At 45.7% G+C, this 25,935-nt stretch overlaps 3 protein-coding genes across 4 annotated transcripts in view; 1 reads left to right on the top strand and 2 right to left on the bottom strand.

Moving 5' to 3' along the window:
* zmynd12 (zinc finger, MYND-type containing 12) overlaps positions 1-1,287 on the bottom strand; it is a 13,099-nt gene extending 11,812 nt beyond the window's left edge. The window contains exon 1 of the mRNA XM_088937945.1: positions 967-1,287. Coding sequence (XP_088794071.1) covers positions 967-1,076 — 110 coding nt within the window. The 5' untranslated portion in view covers positions 1,077-1,287. The remainder of the gene's footprint in view (positions 1-966) is intronic.
* Positions 1,284-7,404, top strand: ppcs (phosphopantothenoylcysteine synthetase). Of its 2 annotated transcripts, none has more exons than XM_088937944.1 (4): positions 1,284-1,348; positions 2,953-3,510; positions 3,936-4,039; positions 5,222-7,404. In XM_088937944.1, the coding sequence occupies exons 2-4, from the start codon at positions 2,964-2,966 to the stop codon at positions 5,543-5,545; spliced, it is 975 nt and encodes a 324-aa protein (XP_088794070.1). In that variant the 5' UTR covers positions 1,284-1,348; positions 2,953-2,963; the 3' UTR covers positions 5,546-7,404. The 2 variants fall into 2 exon arrangements, with proteins under 2 accessions (XP_088794070.1, XP_088794069.1); XM_088937943.1 differs by lacking the exon at positions 1,284-1,348 and adding an exon at positions 1,877-1,932.
* Positions 7,397-25,935, bottom strand: utp3 (UTP3 small subunit processome component). Its single transcript, XM_088937942.1, has 16 exons — positions 25,877-25,935; positions 24,745-24,832; positions 22,809-22,865; positions 20,518-20,574; positions 18,795-18,897; positions 17,096-17,164; positions 15,742-15,863; positions 15,191-15,343; positions 13,975-14,046; positions 13,232-13,272; positions 12,543-12,639; positions 11,569-11,700; positions 9,568-9,707; positions 9,028-9,088; positions 8,586-8,693; positions 7,397-7,847 (listed from the first exon to the last, which is right to left on the bottom strand). Exons 1-16 carry the CDS (start codon positions 25,891-25,893, stop codon positions 7,758-7,760), a joined length of 1,407 nt encoding a protein of 468 aa, XP_088794068.1. The 5' UTR covers positions 25,894-25,935; the 3' UTR covers positions 7,397-7,757.

Below are 25,935 nucleotides of genomic sequence, written 5' to 3'. Positions count from 1 at the left end.
CATGTCAGACACCACAGTCTATAGGTTCACCCTCTGTTAAATCTCCTTGCGGATTTCTCCTTATATCCAAGCCGCCCAGCCTTGCTGGTGATTCTGATCCCCTGGGATCCCTCCAGAAACGGAGAGCAGGGTTCCTCTGATCAGTTACTGTAGCTCAGCACGAATGGCCTGCTCTCTTGCAACCTCTCCTCTATTCCTTGAGATTCATGTCAGCCGAATGGTGTTGCACAATCCGGCGAAACACACTGAAGTCAACCCCCTTAGCTGAAGGGAAAGAATTCCATGCTTAACTCTTGCGTTTCTCGTTGCTTAAAGGCATTTAACAGAACCGGCCACAGGACAGCCCTACTGTCCACGTCGACAGAAACTGGGCAGTTAGGAAAATCTTCAGCGAACCTGTTGTGGTAAAACAGAATAGCTAATTCCCCTCATTTATTTTCTTAAATTACACTTTATGTTGCTCTTCAATAATATAATTCTGACTTTGAACGAAAAAACAAAAGATTATGTTTCCTTCGGTCCTTTCCCGCTGTTTGAAATTTTATGGTGGTGGAAAAAAAAAGAAGAGACTTTGATAAACTGCTTTCCAGGACGTCGAACCCATTGAACCCCTGAAGTGTTTGCGAGAGAGACGCGTTTGACTTGGGCGGTGTTATAATTTAGGGAAACACTGCCGCCTAGTGTTCGCCGGAGTCATGGCACGAACAGCCCACTGGAGCGAAGAGCGAAGATACCCGCTGCACCGCCAGCAGATTTGAGAAATCCGATGGATTATTTATTTATGCACCGATTTTGCAAGCCTACGTAAAACTGAGTCTTAGATGCGTTCTAAGCTATTATTATTATTATTAAAGAGGATGAATGAAAACAGGCTGGGAGAGACTTGAAACGAGTTCGCCCCTGCTCGGTTAAAGTAGAAGGGGGTCTCCTCGCCCTCCCGGGCCCGGGACAGCGGTGCCGACTCACCAGTAGTAGGTGACCCGGCAGTGGGAGCACTGGAGGCGCGCTGGTCTCTGGCACAGCTCGCAAAGCCGCTTCACCCCTCGGGGGTTGGCCAGGGGAGTGATCTCGGACATGGCGCTGCGCTGCGCTGCGCTGCCCACCTCCTCCTCCTGCACCCCTGGACCTCCTAAACGGGCTTCTTCAGGCTGAAGACACGTCCCGCATCGAATAGCAGCAGGAGGGACCCTGTTTTCCGCGGCTTCCCGAAACACAGAAGCGGGTCTGGAAAGTTGTCCCCAGACCTCACCGCAGGAATGAGCTGGCCTCGTCCCTTCTGCTCGTTTCCAGGACGCTTGAGACCAGTTACCGAGGAAACGACCTTTGAACTCCAGAAAGTTTTCAGGTGGTGTGTAAAATGTCCGACAGCAAAGCAAAGCTCAATCTCCGCATCACAGCAGACGTTTAGCCTAAAATATATTTCTTGAAGTGCTGAGCATACTTTCAGCCTTGTAATTGTTTTGAGATTTGCCCGAAATATAGTTCAATTCAAGTAATTATAGCATGGCAACGGTTTCTGTGGAAAAATTTAAAAACCTGTGAAAAAATACTTTCTAAAATAAAAACCGGTGAACGTCAAAGGGTGTTTTGTACCATTTTCTACGTCTAAACATCAAACTGAGAGTGTCAAAGGGTGGAGAAAGGATGATAAAATAGATAAAGTAGGCCAAGAATAAGAGAAAAATACAAATAAAGTGATATCAGATTATTACTGACAATTGAAGCGATATAGACAAAGTGAATGAAAAATTTAAAAATCTTTGACATGGAATTCACTGAAAAATCGTTTTTGTTTAATAATTACAAACGGAACTAATTATTCGCGGCTGGATGTTGTCAGGGGCGGTTATAGGTGCTCCCGGAAGTTGTTGTAAATGTCAAACGGGTTGCCATAGCTCCGTGGTTTCCGGTCCGTTTTGGTCGGCTGCGGCTGTAAGTTGTGTCTTGAAAATAATAATAGTAAAAAATAACAATAATAATAATAATAATAATACAATGATATATGTATTCGACATTACTCTAAATGTTTTAGTACAACGGTTTCCTTGCTAACATGCTAACAGCAAGTTTGTTGAACTGAAATAAGTCATAGTTACATTTCTACTCACTGGCGAAATTTCATGTCTCTGGAATGGGGCGACTATTTTTCATGGCTAAAAAGACTGTTTTAACTGATAAAGCGCTTGTGCAATCTTCGACTGCCGAGCAATGGGACGGTTTCGTCCTTGGTTGCCGCAGACCAGCAGTTCGCGTTTCTACTCTGTTCAGCCGGGCGAATTCAGGACAGACGGCTGTTTTAACAAACTGTGTCTTGTGAAGCTCCAGTAAGATCAAGGTTATAACTACTGGCGCTAAATCGCGTTACTGCGACTTGAGGTGATGTTTTCCCAGTTTATTTGGAGGAAGGGACTGACTCTCGTCGGTACTGCGCGCAGATAGACTCAATAAACCACAAACAATTGCTTCATTATATTTGCTTTTTGATATTCCTTCGCAAATCTTTAATTGGGCGATTTTTACATTATTTGCTCAATCTCCTGCTTGGACCCGTGTGAAGCTGCAGGAAGACGTCTTCACACTGAACGACGCAAAACATGTTAACTGTCACCGGGTGGATATTTAAGACTACTGCTAAGTGCAGTGGTCAGGTTTCTGTTCAAAGAGCTTAAGAGGAACTTTGTGCAAAAACGTTCTGTAAAATATAAATATGCTTTTTGTTTTCATGTTTTTGTTAACGATAGTTTCACTTGCACTCCATATTGGATAAATCTATTTCTAGAGCACGAGTGCTTGGATCCAGGGGTGTGATATGTGTGAATGTGGCAGCTAGTGTCCTGCTGCAGGCTGACCCAGGCTCTGATCTGTAATGGCTTGCCCCCAGTGTGCAGACCTGTTGCCTGCAGGACTGGACCGGCTCACTGCCCTTTTCTGATCTTGCAACCCCTGCAACAGGTCAGAGGTCAATGGCAAGCCCCGGAAGCCCCTCTTCTCCCACGCCGGAGGGCCGGCTGGCCGTGGAGTTCGCCGTGCCGGCGCAGGTGGAGGCGGCGGGCCGGCAGATGGCGGCGTTCGCCCAGCGCCACGGCTCCGCCGGCCGGAGGGTGGTGCTGGTCACCTCCGGGGGCACCAAGGTCCCGCTGGAGTCCCGCACCGTGCGCTTTCTGGACAACTTCAGCAGTGGGCGACGGGGGGCTTCGTCCGCGGAATACTTCCTGGACTCGGGATACGCGGTGGTGTTCCTGCACCGGCACCGCTCCCTGTACCCCTACTCCCGGCGCTACGCGGGGGTGAACCTGCTGGACGCCCTGCGGGTGGAGGGCGAGGGCGAGGGCGGCGCCGGCGGCTCCGGGCGGGTGGTGGTGGACCACCGGGCCCTGCCAGACGTCGCCGCCGTGCTGCAGCGCTACCAGGCGGTGAAGGAGGCGGGGCTGCTGCTGCCGGTGGAGTTCAGCACCCTCTCCGAGTACCTGCACCTCCTGAAGGCCGCCGCACAGGCTCTCAGCACCATAGGTACGACGAGCGGCGCTCCTGGTGGTACCGGTGACCTTTCCTGCCGGGTGTGAGAGCTCGGGGCTCCTAACTTGCCTCCATCGGCGAACAGAGATCTCGGGATTAATCCTGCGGTTGGGGATTTTGCATTTAAACAGTGGACTTCAGGAAACAGAGTAAATATTTCTTGTCTTTATTGCTAAAAAAAGACATCACTCTGATAAGGAGCAAGTAATTATTCCCTGCTGAAAAGAGAAGAAAAGAAACACAACGTTTCGGCTGTGGAGCCTTCTTCAGGCTGAGCTTGAGGTTCTGTTTCTTTTCTTTTCCTTTCAGCATGGAACCTTTCCTTGTTCCTTTGCATGCTGACGTAGCCCCCCTACTTGAACTGCTTCATTCCTGGTAGTCAGGGGTGTCTTGAACAGTCTCTTGTATTTAAACTCCAGGGTCAAAGGCCATGTTTTACCTGGCGGCCGCTGTGTCCGATTTCTATATCCCGGCCTCCGAAATGCCTGAGCACAAGATCCAGTCCTCCGACGGGCCACTGCAGGTGAGAGAAGCAGCTGGACTTTAACAGCAGTGTCTAGAGCTCATTCTAATGTTGGTGGAAAAGCCACAAGGAAGTGTGTAAACCTTTTATAAGACAGCCCTCAGAAGATACTGTCAGATGATGTCAGTTTAAACTTGATTTTAACCAAACCTTCCCAGATTAAACCTTTTCTAATAACAAGAAGGTGAGCTGCTTTTCACTTCACATCACAGCTGCTGAGTGTCTTGTTTTAATTAAAACCCCAACTAAAGGTTACAGATGTCACCTATTACGAATCCCACAGACAATTTAAATCTCATTTCAGTCCTACAGTTTGCTGATATATTTGCATATGGTTGTGAATTTTCACCCAACGTTGAATGAGCAGTCTTGACAGAGCTCTTTGCATGTGATGTACTGTATACAGTACAGTGCACAAGAATAACAGCTGGTCACATTGTTATGGTTAATAATAAGCATCCAACACCTACAGGGCAGTGAATACATTTTGTTACACTGAGATCTAGTAAAGAGGCAATGAGTGCATCTCAAAAAGAGAGCTATGTCTTTGTTAAATAAAGACGAGAATGTGGAAGCCCAGTCTAAGAACATATAGCCAGCAGCCATATCACTCTGCAGCTCACAGCTGGCAGCCCACTGGAGCTCAGCAGGTGTGATCCTGGTCAGTACCTGGATGGGAGACCTCCTGGGAAAAACTAAGGTTGCTGCTGGAAGAGGTGTTAGTGGGGCCAGCAGGGGGCGCTCACCTTGCGGTCTGTGTGGGTCCTAATGCCCCAGTATAGTGATGGGGAATCTATACTGTAAACAGGCGCCGTCCTTCGGATGAGACGTAAAACCGAGGTCCTGACTCTCTGTGGTCATTAAAAATCCCAGGGCGTTTCTCAAAAAGAGTAGGGGTGTAGCCCTGGCGTCCTGGCCAAAATTCCCATTGGCCCTTACCAATCATGGCCTCCTAATAATCCCCATCTCTGAACTGGCTTCATTACTCTGCTCTCCTTCCCACTGATAGCTGGTGTGTGGGGAGCGTTCTGGCGCACTATGGCTGCCGTCCCATCATCCAGGTGGGGCTGCACAGTGGTGGTGGAGGGGAGACCCCATTACCTGTAAATCGCTTTGAGTGGAGTGTCCAGAAAAGCGCTATATGAGTGTAAGCAATTATTATTATTACGTCCTGTCCTGCAGATCAGCATGAAGATGGTGCCCAAGATGCTGTCCCCGCTTGTGAAGGACTGGGCCCCCAGTGCCTTCGTCATCTCCTTCAAGCTGGAGACCGACCCCTCCATCCTGCTGGTGCGGGCCCGCCGCGCGCTGGAGACCTACCGCCACCAGGCCGTGGTGGCCAACGTGCTGGACACGCGGCGCGGCTACGTGGTGGTGGTCACGCCGGACTCGCAGACCGAGCTGGGCCTGTCCGAGGAGGAGGCGCGGATGGAGGTGGAAATCGAGGAGAGGATCGTCTCCAACCTGACCGCCGCCCACACCAGCTTCATCGCGCAGCAGGGCTGAGACGAGGGGGGGGGGGTTGCGCCGGACTGGTCTCTGGTGCCACACTTGTACATCCCAGACTGTTCCCCTGCAGGGCTAGAGCAAATCATTGATTTCCAGTGCTAATCTAATCTCCTTAGGTTTCAGATTAAAACAGGAGTTAAAGCTGTGGGCCAGAGTCTTGCAATGGAGTGGAGAAAGCAAATCTCTCCTCTGGTGTCAGACATTTCTAGGAGCAATAGATTTGTAAGTGAAGCCGATGCCAGCTCTTGATTGCAAAATGGAACAGGGCCAACAGCTACGTTTCTGAACTGAATGATCCTGTGTGAGTGCGGGTTAAGAAAATGTTTTGTTGTTCAGTTGGGTTGAACAGTTTTGTCTGTGCTCCTTTCATTTTGAAGAGAAAGCCAATATGTAAAAATGTGGATTTCAAAAATGTGTGCAGGCAGGCAGTATTGGATTGTGGAATTTCAGTTTCAAAAACTGTACAGCAGGAAAAACATACTTCCATCCAGGAGGCTTTTTTAGGTCTTATGACTTGTGACTAAAGCCTTTGGCTGGACTAGTTTTGAAGCCTGATCTAAAGCTATATCCATTCCTAAGGTTACCGAGAGGATCTAATAATATTTTGTGCACATAGGCTCAGTCTAGTTCCACCAAACAGTTGGCCTCTTTGGAATTATAATAATGCTAAGAAGAATGAAGAAACATTTGACTATTTGCACAAACAGTTGCCTACTAATCCATAAGCAATATGCTGTTGTATGCATTCGTAACATTAGAAAATGAGGTAGCCTCAATTTCAGCTGTTCAGCTGTGTGTACAGTGAAAAATTTAGCAAAGGAGAAGCTAATCCCCATGATATGAAACCAGGAGACCCAACCTGAGCACACATTGCTTCTAAAGTAACTGTTTAATTCTCTTTTCCCTTTGTCCATTCTAATACTTAAAGTAAAAAAAGAAAATTAAAAACAGCTCCGTATGCTTTCAAACCGAGATTCCATCATGCCCAGTAAACAGTGAAAGAGTAGGTTTTATTTAAACTAAATTAAATCCAATTAAAAAAATATCAGTTCTAATTAGTACTATATCACATGATGAAAAATGTAGTTTCTACATGAAAAGGTGGACTTCATGCATTTGATAAAATCCTGACAAAACATTTTTGTTGTGAACATGGTCATTTTTAAGTTAACTGTGTTGGAATAAGATGTTAAATACACCTGTCACACTGGAAACATTAGGGAAACAAGTTAGACTGAAAACGTCAGCCATTTAATGCAATGTAAACAGTATTTCTGTACAGAAGAGTTTTTCACTGTGATCTGTAAGATTGCCTGATGACAGCTATGGTGACGTATTACTGTTGACAGTATTACTATGATGGGGACGTCCTGGCCGATGCACATATTTTGGAAGAGTGTTTACAGGAAGGGTCATAAGGGTGTTTGTGATCCAGGAGATGAGATTCATCAGTGACTGTGGAACAATAAGGAGATAAAGTAATGCAGACAGGAGGAACTGTAAGAATTAAGAAGATGCTATATAATACCTTTAATAATAAATGACTGGGGCTCAGACCAAAGCAATGTGGCTTTGGATTAAGAGGTATTGTTCAGTGGGCCATTAACTGGGAAGCCTTACTGTTAAAACGTGATCATAAGAGTAGTTAAACTGTCAAAAAATAGTACAATGTTAATTAAAAACAAGTTGGCTGTACATTCGGATGTATGAAGAATACATTAATAAAAATCAAATCAGTGGATTGTACTATTCATTAGTTAAGAGAACCATACTAAAATTTTTAAGATTGTTAGATGACCCATGGCATGTGACTAGTAAAAGTGAGAAATATAATTAAACAATTTCAAACCTTGAAATGGTTTTATTTGACAGCAGTAGGGTTCTAACCTGGAAAGGCCTTCTGCTCCACTGAGTTTACAGAGTGTATTCTCATACTTCCATTTTATTAAACATTAGCAAAAACTGCATATAAACATATCTCAAACTAAGCTGTACACTTTAAAACAGTTCATACTTCTTCAAATTACCTTACGAAAAACCTTAACAGCCGTAGTCACACTATGAGTGCAAGATGACAAGGATTCTTATGGTGAATGAGATTTCTGTCCTTTGCTGGAAGGCTATGGGTTCGTCCCTCCATTCTGAACACGATGACTGCCCTGCGTCCTCTCTGTCTCCGTTCTGCACAAGAACACAGCCGCTTCGTCCTCTACTTGAGCTTGACACTCTTCTTGACTCCAGCACGGATGCCAGACAGCTCTCCCCCGTATCTCTGCTCCTCTCTGCGAACTTCCCGAACCTGGAACAACAACATGCTCAAGTTCTCTTTTTGTAATCTGCACTTGCACGTCTTCAACAATGATTACGTTGAGAAATGACCGTTTTCAGCTGGTCGGTGTATGTGGGTCCTGAGGGAAAGTATTAATAAATGCTAGTTTTCATAATGAACGGGTTCGTTCCATGCTGAAAGGTAAAGGAAAAAAAACACTACGTTTCTTTTTCTTCTTCACCCTTCAGGAAGAAATGAAACTGTTCCTCTGCAGCCTACACATGCTGATGCGGCTGCCTACTCGTTTCATAATCCATCTCAGCGCTACCTTGCCCTGATGAAAGAGTGCTCAGTTCCTGTTCTTTATCCTCTTACAGCTAAAGTTCAAAAAGTCTTGAGCAATGCCTTGTTTAGCCCTTGTGTTCACTGGAATGATTTTTTTTTCTCTTCTGCTGGCGTGTTTTTTTAGATGTTTTTTGTGCAACAAGCATGCACTATCGGCCAGTAACCTCGACTTTGAGATTCTTCAACTTCCTACAATGCTGAAAGATGTGATGAGATACACCCCATAAAAAAATGATGATAATAAAAGCGTTACAAACTAAACAACCGTATGCTTAATGTTTACAAAGAGGACTTGTAAAAGTCATTATAAATTAAAAAACGACTGAAGGACAGAACCTACTGCCAGAGTATGGGCCTAAACCTCCTCCAGATCCGTGCTCATTTAGACAACTCTTCACCAGTCCTGCCACTCCTGGGACTTACCTGGCCTCTCCTGCGGATCTTGGCCCGTCTGAACTTCTCTCGGTGCTTGACTCTCGGATTCCGATCAATCTTCTTCCTCTTCGGCGTGAGGCCTTTATTCTTAGCCATCTGCAGAGCACAAAACACACGGGCTGTCAGACGTGGACACAGGGGGGGGAACGGCCAGAGACCTGAGCCAGTGCCCCCAAATTCTAGATCTGAAGAACCCAAAAAGTTCAGTCAGGTGTTAGGTCACGGTGAAGTGAAACAGTGTTGAAATGCCAAACACACTTAAGGTTCAGGGAAAAGCAGAACTGCAGATTAACGCGTCTCAGATGGTTTTTCAACCAGAAATTTCACTGGTGTGAAGACGCTCGGATCAGGGGTTTTGGTCAATCTGCCTATTACTCTCTGCATGATGAAGTGTGCTCACAGAGACTGAATCTCTCCACTCCCAGCTCACCTGGTAAGTGATGGCTCTCTTCGCCTCTGCATCCAGCTCCTCTTCCTCCTCTGGCACGGGTCTAAAAAAAGAAAAAGATAAGAAGATGGTATTATTCTCTGATATGATTAGTTGTTCCTCTTTCTGACCTTCACTTACAGGCTGGATTTTATTTGTTTCCACCAGCACTTGCCGACAACCGACTGTAGCTCTTGTGTGTGATTTTAACTGCAGCAGTCAATTAACTTGACATATACAATAGGTTTTCTACTTGCAAAAATGACCACTTATCAAGCATGCATGTTTTTTTGAGTATGAAATTTTTATCTGAACTCCACCTTTTCCACGATTTTCAATCTTTGTTATTTTTTCAAATGAAACACTGGTGCTACTAAACTCCCAAGCCTCCCCCCTAAGGGAGCAGGACTCTGCAGAAGTAAAGAGCCCCACAGAGGAAGCCTTGAAAAGTCACCGAGTCTGCAAGGGTGCCAATCAGTGAGGAACACTGCTTTTTTTTAAATGTGGCTTCTTATTCCCTCCTTGTCCCCTGACCCCGCTCACCCCTCCTCGGAGTCCTCCGTCTGCTTCTTCCTCTTCAGTTTCAGCCTCTCCTCCATCTGCCTGTAGAACCGCAGGGCCTCCTGTTCGTCCATGTCAGAGCCAGAGTCTCCAGCCGGCTGCAGTTGGGTGCGCCGGGGCCCCTGATACACACACACAGAGGGGTGGACAGGAGCAAGCAGGCACGCACACGCACAGAGGGGTGGACAGGAGCAAGCAGGCACGCACACGCACAGAGCGGTGGACAGGAGCAAGCAGGCACGCACACGCACAGAGCGGTGGACAGGAGCAAGCAGGCACGCACACGCACAGAGGGGTGGACAGGAGCAAGCAGGCACGCACACGCACAGAGGGGTGGACAGGAGCAAGCAGGCACGCACACGCACAGAGGGGTGGACAGGAGCAAGCAGGCACGCACACGCACAGAGGGGTGGACAGGAGCAAGCATGCACGCACACGCACAGAGGGGTGGACAGGAGCAAGCATGCACGCACACGCACAGAGGGGTGGACAGGAGCAAGCAGGCACGCACACGCACAGAGGGGTGGACAGGAGCAAGCAGGCACGCACACGCACAGAGGGGTGGACAGGAGCAAGCAGGCACGCACACGCACAGAGGGGTGGACAGGAGCAAGCAGGCACGCACACGCACAGAGGGGTGGACAGGAGCAAGCAGGCACGCACACGCACAGAGGGGTGGACAGGAGCAAGCAGGCACGCACACGCACAGAGGGGTGGACAGGAGCAAGCAGGCACGCACACGCACAGAGGGGTGGACAGGAGCAAGCAGGCACGCACACGCACAGAGGGGTGGACAGGAGCAAGCATGCATGCACATGCACACACAGAGGGGTGGACAGGAGCAAGCATGCAACAGCGCACACACAGACATGGGAGAGAGGACTAGAATCAGATAAGAAGATTGCTAACCAGGCTGGTAATGAATCTGGTGGTTACCAGCACTGTGACAGTGTGAGAAACCTGTGGTCAAGTTCTCTTTTACTTCAGTAAATGAGAACTGTAAAATCAATCCTGGCCTCTGCTATTTTCCATATTTTCCATTACACCCAAGCTCTAAATTACAGAGGCTGATAAACTCTTTGAACCATTTGAACCTGAATCTGAGCTTTTAACAAGAAAATTCAATAATAGGAACAGGTATTAACTCTGCACTAAGAGGTACCATTTCAGAATAACCCTTAAAGAACTGGAACCGATGCAGAACTAACAGTGCCACACAATAAACTGATACAATGCAATCAACACCTATGTCTGTGCACTGTTGCCATAGCAGTAACAGGAGTTCAAAGAGGCACAGGAACAGTCATTAAACCCGCTTAAGACAAACTGACCACAGATCTACTGCCTAAATATCTTGATAACAAGAAAGCTAAATCAGCACACCACCTACACTAAGGACTAAGGGAAGTCAAAAGGAGAAAATTAAAACTTCACAACAATTCAACAGCCATCTATTAAATGTTTATTAATATTAAACTAAGAAGATAACTGAAAAGGGAACACAAAGTTCAATGCTCACAACCATAAGTGAAATGTATCTAGCCATCAGCTGACATTGTGTGAAACAAAGCTGTATTATTGACGGATAATAATAAAATCCTGCAGCGATATTTCTACCACAGAATTTACATTATTGAAGCACTCCTCTATTTAGAACCGCTGAACTGATAAATTACGATGTTTGTACCAGATGCGAGGTATTTTAAATGCCCAATAAAGAACTGGAGAACTGTTCTGTAGGGTGTTCTGTATCTGCAATTGTTTTGGATCATGTTGTAGGGTGAGGAAGGACCTACCTGTTAAGAGTGCTTGTAGAAATAAATGCAAAGTTTGAGAAGTGGAAAACAAAAAATAATGGTAACGTTACCCCCCATAGATAACAATCAAGTCTGCTGTGCTTTTGTAAGTCCTTCTCATGAAAAACGCCCACAGTGTACTTGTCCAGCAGCAACACCAGCTCCCCAGGTGTGTGGGGGGCCTCACCTTCTTGCTGATGCCAGTGGGCTGCTTGTTCTCTGAAGGCTTGCTGACAGTCCTGCCCTTCTCAGACTCGGACAGGAGCCGGCGCAGCTCTGAGGACACCCTGGCATCCACAGGACCCAGGTCATTGATCAGCTGCGGGAGACACACGACCAGCATCCGCTGTACTGAGCCTGAATCACATTGAGCCACCTGCCCCTTTTCTAACTGCTTCTGCCAATTCAGGGCCACGGGGGTGCCAGAGCTTATCCAAAAAAGGAACTGGCGCATGGCAGGATACACCCTGGACGGGACGCCAGTCGATTGCAATTTCACCAGAAGCCAAGGTCTTTGCAATGTGGGAGGAAACAGGAGCACCCAGAGGAAGCCCACGCAAACACAGGGGGGACATACATACTCCACACAGACAGCACCCCAGGAATTGAATCCAGGATGCACTGGTGACCACTGGGTCTGGATGGCTATACCAAGAGAGCTAAATACGTAGGGGGTGCCTTCACTACACCCCACTGCAGAGGGAAAGAAGAAAAGCGCAAGCATGGAGCTCGATCCGTTCTTTTAGGCAAGAGAGCCCACAGTGACAAGGTCAGACAGTGCCAGCTGGAGGTGACTGCAAATTGTTGGAGACAAGGAGAGGGAAGTGAACCCCAGAGACAATTCAAAATGGGGGGGTGGGTTAAGGGGCAGAGATTCTGAACTCAAACGACACCCCAGACCAGGAATTAAAGACAGGCGAAGCTGCAATGCCAACCACTGTCCCATCGAGTCGCCTCCATATTAAGTCAGGGAAGGATACATCGAAGGAAAAGATATTAATAATATGAAAATACTGAAGATTATAATCATTAGTAGAGTCTCAGCCCTGCACATCAAAGCATGACAACAGTGTGACACTGTGGTGCACAGCAGAGATGGATCTACGCCGTGAAAGCCCTGCAAGACGATCTGAGTTTTTGCAGGCTTTGGGTAAGACTCACGTTCCTGAAGGTGACCAGTCTCTCGATCACAGGGTGGTTGTGTGCAGGAATTCTCTTCGCCTTCAGGACCAGGTAGAAGCTGATGTTGGTGCAATAACTAATGAAAAAAAAACCCAAAGACAAAGACATTGACCGACACCCTCACCACTTCAACAAGCGATGTGAGAACTGTGGTCAGCGGGGAAATGGTTTCTCTCTCATTACTGCTAGGGATATTCAACCAACCCCACCTGATCGAAAACAACTGTGAAGATGAATATCTTGTCTGAACGATGCAACTGATATCCACCATATTAATAAACAAGGTTTAAAAGTGTTTTCCTTACAAAGAGATGATCTGAATATCCTTTGCTGTAGAGCGTAACAGAATGACTAGGTATTAGAAGACTGGAGTGAAGACCTGCAGCAGGAATACACTACTGTGTGCATTTCAGATGCTTAGAATTAATTACACCCCAATCACCTACAGGATATAAGGCTTTGCTAATTTTTAAGATACAGTAAAAAAAAATGAAAATTGAATCTGTATTTGTGCATCACGCAAGAGGCGACGAGGGGATCCCTGTTTTTATCTGCGGTGACACTCTGGAAGCAGGAAGAGCAGCAGGACACTGCCCAGCACAGTGGAGATGACGCACAGAGGTACTGTAACAGATTTAGGAGCAGAAGCCTGGTATTTAGAAACTCACTTCAGATAGAGCTGCTGTTTGGTCCTGAGGTACTCGGCACCCTGCGGAGAAAGAGGTAGAGAAAGATGTTTTTCTGTGAATGTAGAGTGAATGCAACACTTTTTTTAATACAATCATGGTTTTTGTCCTGGTCATGTTTCCTGTTAAGACAGTTCTCCTGTAAAGTATTAAGGTATTCTGATCATCCTGTGAAGGACTAAAAGATGCAGCTCTGAAAGCACAGGAGCTCTCAGTGGGGAACGACCCCATGTGCACAGGTCTAATACAGTCTAAAAACATGGACGGGCGTGATCTTCAGTCAGGATGAAGAGCGTTGTGCACTACTGCTCCCACGCTGCTCCATTCTTCATGTCCTGTACACATCCTTACTGGGCTCTCCTGCTGCTCTTTCCACTTGGACTATCACTGTGGATTCAGGGTGACCTGCTTCTGTCACAATTCCTGAAAAGCCTCCTCATGCAGGACAGTTTGTGATTTGCAGGGAGTGCGAGAGGGAGGAGAAATACTGCCGGAGGCAGGAGAATAAAAGTAAAAACAGAATTATCCCACCATGAAGAGGGGAAATCCGGTGAGAGAGGTGTATTAAGGTTACACCATTGTAATCATCGTTAATTATCTTACTTGCAGCATGCAACATTTACTACCTTGCTCCCTGTCGCAGGCCCTGTGTTGTAAATCAGACCTAATCACAGCACCGGCAGTATCCAGCAAAAACCTGATGAAGCACACAGTGAGTGTCTCACCTTCCCTTCAGGAATCTTCCCATCCTTCACCATCTGCACCAGGGGCTGCACCTCGTCCTTCAGCTCCGCCAGCTGCACAGAACGGACACAGCAGCTCAGAATCACTATAAGGAGCTCTACTGTCAGAGCAGGAAGACCAGGGGTCTCCAGTACTCATCCCACAGCAGAGCAGGAAGACCAGGGGCCTCCAGTACTCATCCCACAGCAGAGCAGGAAGACCAGGGGTCTCCAGTACTCATCCCACAGAAAAGCAGGAAGACCAGGGGTCTCCAGTACTCATCCCACAGCAGAGCAGGAAGACCAGGGGTCTCCAGTACTCATCCCACAGCAGAGCAGGAAGACCAGGGGTCTCCAGTACTCATCCCACAGCAGAGCAGGAAGACCAGGGGTCTCCAGTACTCATCCCACAGCAGAGCAGGAAGACCAGGGGTCTCCAGTACTCATCCCACAGCAGAGCAGGAAAACCAGGGGTCTCCAGTACTCATCCCACAGAAAAGCAGGAAGACCAGGGGTCTGCAGTAATCCCCACAGCAGCTCTACTGTCAGAGCAGGAAGACCAGGGGTCTCCAGTACTCATCCTATGGCAGGGGAAGAGCACCGTTGTACAGCAGGGATCCTGTGGATTGTAGGGCTGCATCAATCCCGCACACTGCTAAATGGCTCCGATTAAGAATTAAGCATTTCTGAAAATTGACACTTTCAATACATTTTGCTTTGACTGGTACAAGTTCTTGAGCCGGGAATCTCATCCAAGCCTTTCCTGATGGGATTCCAGTGAATGGGCCTCAGGAAACGTCAGGCTGCTGGACTTGGGTAAATGGTGTTCTTGTGCATGTAATAATACTTCACATCAATACAGGGAAACCTCATTCTACATGGAGTGACACACACATGCATTTCTAGTGAAAGAGAAAAGGCAGGAAGTTGGGCACTAATGAATGTAAGAAAAGATCCAAAAAACAGGAAGCTATTTGGCCCTTCTAGCCTGTGGGGTAATATTAATGTCTGTTTCCGTGAGCAAGCTGAACATTGTGTTTATACTTCTTCTCACCTCCCAGTCAGATTCCCAAAAATGATCAAGGCCTTTCCGTCGCAGTACAGCCCACATTCAGCCTGCCTGCAGACCATGACCAAGCACCCTGACCGAACCGCCGGGCCTGGACTGGGGCGCTGCTCTAGGCCCGGCGGGAGCCCCTGCGTGGGGTCGACTCCTCACCTTGGCCTTGAAGTCCTGGATGAGCTCCAGGAGTTCGGGGGACTCTTTCTTCAGCAGCTTCAGCTTCTCCTTCTGGGACATCTTCGCCAGGTCCTTGACGATCTTGCCCTCTTTCTCCGGGGCCTTCGCCTCCTCCTGCTCCGTGGCGAACTCCTGTCACAACAGCCCCGGGAGAGACCCAACCGGGAGTCAGAAAGTGCGGGAAGAACGAGGGAAGGTAAGCACGGCAGAATGACTGGCTCTTGTAGTGGAAATGAAAGCCAAAAGTTTGCATTGATTTCCCCCAACAGAGACCTACAGGAGCTTTGCAGGTTCCTCATCTGAGGAAGAGATGACCATGCAATGCTAAAAGGACATAAGCAAAATGTGCAAAAATTGTGCCAAGACTCCATAACTGCTTGGAATGCACTGTTCTCTATTTGTAAGAGGCTTGTTTTAGACTGAGCCTTGGTTCCCCAGTGCCAGGCAGTGGGGCTGTGGATGACAGCGACAGCAATGTGCTGCTCTTGGCCTGTGTTGACGGGCTGGTTCTCAGCGCCCCCTGCAGGTACCTGAAGGAGGTGCAGGTCATAGTCCTCCTCTCGCAAGTTTTCCATAAGCCGCTTCTGGATGTTCTTGGCTTCCTCCTCTTCCTCTTCCTCCTCTGCCTCGAGCTCCTCTTGAGGCTTCCCCTCTGCGGAGACAACAGTCAGGTTGTTTCTAGAGACACTGCTATTTTTGTCTGAAGTCAGAGTCACGTCAGTTAAACTGCCTTTGTGTTTCCCTCAGTTAAACACTTAGATCAACTCAAGGAAAGTAGCTTTCACTTTATGCCCGTCCAGTGTGGAATCGCCAATTATGTCTCAGCTCTGCGTGGGGAGAAGGATGACGCGCAGACATGTTCCTCCTACCCGCCCTCCTATCAGAGCCACCCACCCTGCCTGCAGGAGCAGTGTGCCTCTCACTTACATCACGTCTTCCCAGCACGTGCCTGGGAAGGTGATGGATTCCCATGTTTTGCTGAGAGCCAAAGAGAGCCCCGACCAATTAAATCACCCCTGGTGGCACTCTGCTGCCTGCGTGCTGGCCCTTGGGCAGTCCCAGTCGCAGCTCCGCTTCAACCCCTGACATCTGGGCCATTCCGTTTCACACTGCAGTCACGGGGAGAGCCTTTATTGTTTGAGCCACTCGGGAGTACAGGACTGCCAAATCCTTGGCAACGTGTCTCACTGTTACAGCTCTTGTACTCACACACGAGAGATCAGGATCAGGAACATTCGTTCTCTGAAAAGCACCCTGCCAGGCTGTGCACATCTTCTCTCACAGTGCACGCTCCACACCGAGATGCTGTCCAACGATATCCATAGCACAGCACAGCTTTTGGTTCTCTTTTACACCTTACTTGATAAAGCCAGTGAACAACAGCTGCCCAGCTGGCTAGTTATGTGAGTTGGGAGCGATTTCTGAATGGCTAGCACTCACAAACCACAGGCACTCCTGGCTCTGCACTGTCAATTTATGAACTGTTTCAACAGCTGGCAACAGTTAGCCTGAGACTATACAAACCGAGACGCTCCAGGAAATCATTTTTTAAATTATGGATCTCCCATAATCACAGACTGCCGATGACTTATGGAAATCTCCGCTGACCAATGACGTTACCAAATAGATTGTCCAGATTTTATTTGTTACCATTTAGGTATATTTAATTTTTTTTTCCTGTGAAGGCGCTGCTCATTTTGTGTGCCAAAACTGCAGAGAATATCAACCTAAAACAGGCTTTTTAGGCAGCCCATGTTATTTGATAGAGTAAGACAATATTCAAACACTACAGTGAAACGGAGAGTTGAGTTCTTAAAAATCGACACTGGAAAAAGACGAGGCTGAGCTGCCAGAGGACACAAGGCTGATGAGGCAAAAACTTACTGGTAGTTACGTAGTCGGTGTCGTAATACAGCTTCTTCCTCAGGCCCCAGGCCATCTCATTGGGAAGGCCTGAAAATGAGAGTGAAATTGAGCTCGAAGAATATCCTGTATTACACTGAGCTGTTTTACAGCAGTAGTGTTGGACAGAAGAAAAAAACAACAGGAACAAAAAATATACATATTTGCATAGAAAGTCAAGTGTTAAGTAACGATACGATACGACTACAGGTATTATCACAGTTATCATTACTGCCACACTGCTCCTATGGGATTATTCGGAGAAAACGTACTCTGCCCTGTCAGGACAATGTCCGGAAAAAACCCCTGTTGTATTTGTATAAACGCACAGGTCACATGTAAAATAGTGGTATGGAAAGAAAGGCTGTCCAGGACTATAAAAAAATTAACATAAAATGTAAGAAATCTAAACAAAGCGATGTAACAAACTAAGTTCTTATGAATGAAATACTAGCTGGTATTTTTATGAATACCAGTGCTGAGGTAGTGAACTTCCACTTTACCACAGGACCTGGAAAAAGACAGACATCGTACAGAGACTGATGTCAGCCTTGCAGTTGCATGATGAAGGTGTGCTTCTCAGACACACTGAAACGTTGTCGCTACACGCTGCGGCAAGTTGACGTTCCAGCAGGGACCGAAGGGGGGCGACACCTTGTCCATGAGGAGCTGGATGCTCAGACAGCACCATGGTCTTTCGTGTAAAACTGTGTCCTTAATTAAAGACGACTCATGTGGAATTAGGCACTGGTGTGTAGCCTCTCAGGGGACATCTAAACAAGAGCTCTAAGAAAAGTCTGCTCCAAACCTCAAATTGGGAAGATAATTAGGAGTCAGTTAGAGAAGACGGGACAAATATAATCTGTATGGGGGCAAACAGAGGGAGGTGCTGACAGGAGTGACTTGGCCCCGAACCAGTGCCCTCAAGGCAACCCTGGAGGCTAGGAGGAGAGGAGAGGAGCCCCAGGAGCAGATGGAGAGAGAGTGGTCACCCCTAAAGAACACAGGTAGGGAGGTGAACCCCCAGAGGGGGCTGGAGCTGTCAGATGGGAAGGGAGAGCCTGAAGATGCCTAATTCAACATGGAGAGAAGAGCAGTAGCAGGTGGGCAATCCCCTCCCTTCTGCAGGAAGGAGGGTGCAGGTCAGCGTACAGGAGCTGGCAGGTAGAGCACTCCCAGCAGGCCTTGCTTTCAAAGATGCCTGTGAGAGCATCCCCACAGGAGGGGGGAAAGATCAATTCAGTCCAGGAGGGTCTTACTGTTAATAATTCTGTTCTTTTTAAGAGCGTTTTTTATCTAGCTTATTTGCACCCGTGGTTCTGGCATCTGCTGTTTTCAGACAAAGACAAGCTGGACTATAGCACATAAGTGACAACACGCTGTTTCCACAACAATGTTCAGTCCCGTTCTTACTCCATAACCATTTTCAGTTCCTCTGGCTTATCCGATATTGCAGTACGTATTGCTGTCCAATGTTAATTCAAAATGTCGCTCTCATCCACAGGCACACTAGAATACTTAAGTTAGTTTTGTTAGTGATTCTGGGATTCTGAACCTCTCTGCCAGGGAAGTAGATCCAGTCCGATGGAGCTATGAGCCGGAGGGTCTCCAGTGGAAACTCCTCTTTGAAGCGGCCCTCATGTGGAAAGTGATCGCACTCACCATGCACGTCCTCACTCACCTTCCTCCTTCCTCCCTTCCAGGTCACTCTCCATATCCGTCTCCTCCTCCTCTTCATCCCCCTCTTCCTCCGACTCGGACAGCTCCAGACCCATCACCTCCTCCTGCGGATCAGGCAGACAAGAGGGAATCCCTCAATCCTGCTCCACGGGAAGCAGTGTGGAGCCGTGGCTGGGGGTTCACATGGCAGGCGGGACCCTGGAGCAGGGTACTTCACTCGCACAGCTCTAGTAAAATGCCAGGCTGTGTACACATAAGCAGGCCCCGAGGTCGAGAGACAGGATCCCCAGTTCTATAAAGTCTACATTCAGTGCCACCCGCCCAGGAAACACATCTCCAACATGCTGAGCTAGAGACCTCCCTGTCTGTGGGCCGTCACTGCTGACCACAAAGGAGTCTAACAGGCTACATAGCGGCATCTAACCGACTGGTGAGCAGCCCAGTTATTTATGTTCCAAATACAGAAGTCCACACACCAAATACATCGGCAGGACTTATTACGTGAGATCTGAATGAATGAAGAACAACTTTAAACAGCGTTTTTAATAACAGCTATGGATTTGTTAATGATGTGCATCGCTGGTGCTGGACAGAAACCAAACCAAAGATACTTGTTGAAAATAGTGCAGATATTCTAGTAAAGAGAGGAAAATACATTAAAAGCTATGTAAATGTGTATTAACATTAGAACTTTCAGAATCCAAACATCTTGCAAACCAGCACCTTATGTACAGCATTTTCTAGCAATTTCAAATCATTTGCACATCTTGTGTCTTCCGAGTTGTGATGCTTTCAAATGCTGCCAATAGTATGCACTTATGCTTGCTAACACCAAGCAGAGGAGAGAAAAGTAAATGTGTGCTATTAACCATCACCCGAAACCTGAACATTATAAAGTGCCTTGAAAAAGGAGAAAAGTGCAATTGTGTTGAAGAAATTTAACATTGATGATATACAACATCAAGGTCCAGGAAACAGATCTTATAAAACAGGGATATACTGTACTTTGCATAAAACAAACTTGGAGCATTCAGATAAACTGTTTTTTGAAGGCAGTAGAGGAGCTGTAATATACAACTATATAAACACAAAACAGTGCATAGTGGTCCTTTGCAAATGTTCATTTCTAAGTAATTTATCAGTTACAGTGAAGCCCAGAAAAGCGAACAGTGTATAAAACCACACCTGCCTCTCTGTAAGAGACTTCAAGTGGTCTATACGTGACTATCAAGTACAGAACAATGTCTTAAAATACTTCTAAGGTACCAAATAATTTTGATCTACAGAATACTTATGAACATTGTGGAGAAACGCTTCTTTAACCGACATATTTGCTTAAAAACAGCACCCTCCGTATCCCATGGATGTAGAAGGGTAACAGATGTTACTGTAAAATAAGGAACAAGTAATAGGTTAATTCCATGCTGAAAAAAAAGAAGAAAGAAAACACAACGTTTCGGCCATGGAGCCATCTTCAGGTGTGAGACCACACGCCTCACACCGCTCACACCTGAAGAAGGCTCCACGGCCGAAACATTGTGTTTTCTTTCTTCTTTTTTTTCCAGCATGGAATACACCTTTACTTGCTCCTTTGCAGCCTACACATGCTGACGCAGCTGCCCACCTGAACTACTGTAAAATATACTTCATCCATAGACAGACAAACAGATTCCTTCCTATTTCCTGCACAATAATTGAACGTCTGGCGTCTACAGGCTCCTCACCTCGTCGGCAATGTCCTCCTGATCGCTGTCTTCCTGGACCCCACGAGCCATCAGCTTCTGCAGAGCAGAGGGGAGGAAGATGATGTCAGCACTGTGCTGGGGGCAGAGGGGGAGGGTCACTCTCACACTGGTGGAGCAGAGCTGTGGTCACTCTCCCCACAGCGGTCACTCACACCGATTTCTAGATTTGTTGTAAAATAAAGATACAAACCCCAATCTGCCCTGACTCTAATCATACTTTTTTTCAGTCGGTTAACCTGAACTCCTAAAACTGACTTCAGTTTTAAAACCCAGCTCAGTATCTTGCTATATCTTTCAATATCTTGCTATAAGTCAGCACAACCGAGTTATTTGAATAACAGTTATTTTCACCGATGAATTCACATCATGTGATCATTTCACAGGCATGAAACAGAAGATTCAACAAGACACAGATTAGATAGGACTTAAAGAGAAGCTGAGAAAATGCCAACCTGACATCAATCTTAAACTAATAATCTAGTATATTTAAATTTGAATCACACCTCTGTCTTACTTTTTCCCATAAGCTGCAGCAAAGAAAATAAAGATAACTGATGGTGTCAGCAAGTTGCTTGAACAGGATTGTGCAAATCAACCACAAGTGAACACTACTGCACATCAAATAAACCGCAGGAGCTGGTCTATTGAAGAGGATCCAGCTCCAGTCCAGACTGAGGAAAACTAAGCACTTGAACTCAAAGGCAGGGTGCAGTGTGTCTGTGTCAGAGGGCAATGCTAACCAGGAAAGTCTGGGGTACAGGAAGAGACAATTCACCTCAGCACAAGGACTTCATTTTCCAGCTTCTGGACATGACTTACCTTGTCCTGTGTAACTTCCCCCAGAAACAATATCAACTTATTTATTGATTATTCTCTATTAGATAAAACAGCACAATGAACTGATGCACACAGAGCTGCTTGGAGCGGATCTGACTGGAGGCGACCGACACTTGCAGTTCAGTGCTCTTTCTCCACACACCCTCATGTCTGGCCTTTCAACACAGTTACAAACTTTTTCAAAGCACTTTTTCCAATTACTTCTATGAAAACTTCTTCCAGAACTCATCAAAGACTATTAATTAATTTCTGCTAAATCCATATATGAATCACAGCTTCTATTTTTTACGAACTGTGGGTAAATGTAGTTACCACAAATGAACTGAACGCTTTTGACTAAAAGTCCAAAACAGATGTCTGGAGGGACTGAATGCAGCGGTTAACTGATAAATAATAAACTATTTTATATAGCGCATTTACAATTAGCTTCTCAAATAGCTTCACAGTAAGAAAAAAAATGGAGAAGAGTTAGAACAATAAAAAAACAAGGGCTTGGAGTGTGGTAGAAAATGCAAAGGAGCAGACACAGGCATCAATAAAGTAAAAGCCTTGCTGAAGCAGGTTCTGAGTCTGGATTTGAAAACACTCAGGGTAGATGTTTCTCTAATATTGGGGATAGAACTCCAGAGCTTTGGGATGTAGCAGGAGAAGGCACTGTCAGCCATAGTATGTAGACGGGCTTGGGGGACAAAGAGGAGACCAGAGTCAGACAAAGAAAGGTTGCGAGGTGGGAAGTAGGACAATAATAAATCAGACAGGTACAGAGGTGCCAAGCCATGCTGAGCCTCATAGGTGAGCATGAGGATTTTGAGGTCGACCCAAAACCTGATAGGAAGCCAGTGCAAGGACTCCAGGATAGGAGTAATGTGAACAGTTGCACTCGACCGGTCAGGATTCTGCCTGCCGAATTCTGGATATAGTGAAGTGTGGATTTAGATACCCTAGAAAATAGGGCATTTTAATCAATTCTAGAGAAGATGAATGTGTTGTCCAGACTTAGGTGTCAGGATTAGTATTAAGATAGAGTTGAGTACCATCAGCATAGAAATGATAGTTCAGACTATGTGATCTTAATAGCTGACCATTTGGCAACATGTAAATACCGAATAGTCTAGTATCAAGCCCTGAGGAACACAGGATTTAATGAACCAAACTTCAGAACTGAAACCTATAAGAGGCAAAGTATTAGTAATCAGTTAGATAAGAGTTGAACCATTTAAGAGCAGTGTCAGAAACTCCTAACACAGTCTCAAGATGAGAAATTAAAATTTCACGGTTAAGTGTCAAACAAGCCCTGAAGTCTAAAAGAATATTGATGGATAGAGAACTGGAATTAGAAGCCATAAGGTTGTTAGTGACTTTAACCAGGGCAGCTTCTATGCTGTGTGATTATCTGATGGGTGCAGTTTTGGTCTGTCTGCAGCGACACTCACCTCAATCTTCTCATTGTGAAATTCATCCACCTCATCCTGGAAAAACTCAGAAGAGTTCTGTGGAAAGAGCAAGAATTATAGTTAAACCTTCCAGCGCTGGACTCAATCAGCCCAGCATTGACTGTCTGGACACCAGTGTCATTGTTACTCTGCACACCAATCCTCTCTCACAAGGCACCTCCAACAGCGTCCTCACTATTACTGGAGTAACAGAGTTACACCTCAGTCCTATTACCGAAACTCATTGTTTGTATGAGACTTAAAACTGAGAGCCTTTTGTGACTCTGCCTCCATACCTTCTAGTGGATAAAACATCTGTAGAATAATTAACTATACAAGAAAATGGCTTATAAATTTGTGCAGTTTTAATACAATAAAAAAAAATGTTCAATTATTTTTAAAGGCAATGGACTGATGTACTGATATACTGTATAAACTGATAAATAGTGACAGTGAGAAATGTTTATGGATTCTTTGCAAATATATTACTCAGAACATGTCCAGCAGGGAATCACTAATCTCAGACACTTACCAGTTTAACTCAAAGACTGTGCATTTGTAAATAAATCTTTTATTAGAGTTTCTTTCTTAATACATATTCGCTATTTAGTCAACTACTCATCTACTATCAGTTTTGTCTTGCAATACACAAATCCACATTAATAAAATGATTTTAGTCTTTCACAACTTAAGAACATAAGAAAGGATACAAACAAGAGGAAGTGATTTAGCCTGTAAAGATTGTTAAGTTGACAGTAGCTTAATGATGTAATGATCCAGGTGGGGCTGCACACTGGTGGTGGTGGAGGGGAGTCCCCATTACCTGTAAAGCGCTTGGAGTGGAGTGTCCAGAAAAGCACTATATAAGTGTAAGCAATTAATCTCCTGTAGCCATTCCTGAGAACAGCCAGAATATCAGCTTTGATAGCACGACTGAGTAGGGTGTTCCAGACTCCAGCACCCCTTTGTGTAAGAAAGGATTCTGATTTTAATGCATCAGAATTTGACAACAAATGAACATTGAACATCACACAAAACATGATAGAAATAAGCAGTATTCCAGTACATTACAAATATCTCTGACAGGGCAGGATTCATATACCAAACTATATTCTGATTCAGATCAACCAGCTACATTTTTTAAATTGTTGAAAGGATTAGTGCAGGATTAGTGGATTAGTGCACACCTCTAACATTTTCTCTCTCATGCATGGTCTGAAGATTAAGAATTAATATAGAAATCAGTGAGTGAAACATATCACACAACTATAAAAAGTGTCAATTCACTTTTCACTTTGTACAGACATCTGCATACTCCAGTAAACACAGACATTTAAAAATTTCGGTTATTTCAGGAAGAAAGCTAATGAGGATTTTTATTTCATATATAAGCATGTTTCTGAGTTCCAGAGTGGCTCATTACAGCCTTCAATGCACAGAAGAACACAGAGATCCCAAGAAAGGCAGAGTAATTAGCTAGTTATTGTTAACTTGTGGATACAAGGGGAAAAATAACTGGCAAAGCTAAATGTATAATAAATGATATGTAATGAATAGGAAAATGAAGTTGTTCCCTCAAAATACACCCCCTTGGTCCTAGTTTCACTGGCCCATATCCATCCATTTAATTCTTTACAGAAATGGCACTGTCTGCCTGAGAAAACCATTTGCACATTGGAGGTGTCCACATCTCTGTCGTATTCAGAGCAGATACTGTCTGTATTCACATCAGCACCAGATCGCCGGGTGTACTGCAGCACAGCTCAACACAATCTGAACCCTTCCTGACTCAGAGCCTCCCCGTCTGGGACAACCCCCTCAGCCCTGCTGCTGAAGCTGACCGCAGCTATTCTGGGTGAGGCTCAGGGGTCTGCAGACTCTACACTGCGAGTTAGTGTAGAGCCACTGTGAGGCCCTGTCCTCTGTGTCTGTGTACCTTGTCAGGGACAGGCATGTTCCTGTAGGCTGCAGGGTCATCGCTGTCATACTGCTCCTGCTTCTTAGTCTTCTTAGGACGTACTGCCCTGAATTTGGAAAGAAACAGAAGATGAGAAATTGTAAGATTTACAGTATGATCATTTACATCATATCAGCTGAAAGACATCTCCCACAAGTTAACACACTTACAGTATGTACCTCACTTCACCTTTACACACCAGTATTAAAAAATATGGATGCACTAAATGACGTATGCTACAGAAAGAGAGTGTTCTCACAGTCCCCACAAACGCCTGTTTAATCGCTGCCTGCACATCTTTAAAAATAGTCACCACTGCCTGTGTAGAAATGGCTTCAGGAAACGAGGAGGATGCGCTCTCACCTCAGGTACTGTACAAACTGCATCACAGAGGACTACAAATGGACCTTATCAAGAAAAACTTTTCATCTTTCAGTACTTTCCATTTCGGGCCTCTCGTGTGCTAATTAAGCATTCTATTCGGGAATTCAGTTAACTACAAAGATACAATTAAGATGAATAACGTCGATAACAGCACCTTAATTCCTCAATAGGTTGGGAAACAGGTCAATATTCATTAACCGGAAAATGACCCACTACAGAAGACAGTGCAATGTAACAAACCCTGCACTTACTACTTAAACAACTGTTAAAATGATGCTGACAAGGACAAATTCGAGGATATATCTTTGTATAACGTTATATTGCAATTAGCATTCTTTACAACACAGCCTCTTCTACGACATCAAACCAGTACCTTATGACCCTACCAGTCCAGCCTTCAGATCTTTTTAGTGCTGTACGTCTGGCGTCAGGCTTTTTGTATACAAGCAACACAAACACTGAGTGCCTAAACGAAACACTCGTACTTCAGGTCGAAAAGAAACATTGTGCAAGGCATTATGTCTACTAAATTATTTCACGTTTACACAGCGACAGTGTGCCTGCCATAGAGGCTTTTAAAAAACTAAATGCCTTCACTTCACTTCAGCAGAAACTATAGGTTTAAGGGTTTACACTATCCTTTCTCTTCTTCTTTCCACTTTCAGTCACACATTTGATGAAACACAAATATTAATCATTTAAAACTATTCTGTGATTATTTACTTACCTGCGTACTCTCACCATACTGACTCCAAACGCTGCCTCTACCAACGTGCTTCCGGTTTC

This window comes from Atractosteus spatula, chromosome 20, assembly GCF_055471065.1.
Source record: "Atractosteus spatula isolate fAtrSpa1 chromosome 20, fAtrSpa1.hap1, whole genome shotgun sequence".
Lineage (NCBI taxonomy): Eukaryota > Metazoa > Chordata > Actinopteri > Semionotiformes > Lepisosteidae > Atractosteus > Atractosteus spatula.
This window is presented reverse-complemented; position numbering and strand designations above follow the sequence as displayed.

Excerpts from the sequence above, each read along its gene's own strand:
- ppcs (XM_088937944.1), top strand. The coding sequence starts at position 2,964 with ATGGCAAGCCCCGGAAGCCCCTCTTCTCCCACGCCGGAGGGCCGGCTG. Across the intron at positions 3,511-3,935 it reads ACAGGCTCTCAGCACCATAG|GGTCAAAGGCCATGTTTTAC; the intron begins GTACGACGAGCG and ends TTTAAACTCCAG. Across the intron at positions 4,040-5,221 it reads CCTCCGACGGGCCACTGCAG|ATCAGCATGAAGATGGTGCC; the intron begins GTGAGAGAAGCA and ends CCTGTCCTGCAG.
- utp3 (XM_088937942.1), bottom strand. Across the intron at positions 8,694-9,027 it reads AGAGAGCCATCACTTACCAG|ATGGCTAAGAATAAAGGCCT; the intron begins GTGAGCTGGGAG and ends TGTGCTCTGCAG. Across the intron at positions 7,848-8,585 it reads AGATCCGCAGGAGAGGCCAG|GTTCGGGAAGTTCGCAGAGA; the intron begins GTAAGTCCCAGG and ends TTGTTGTTCCAG.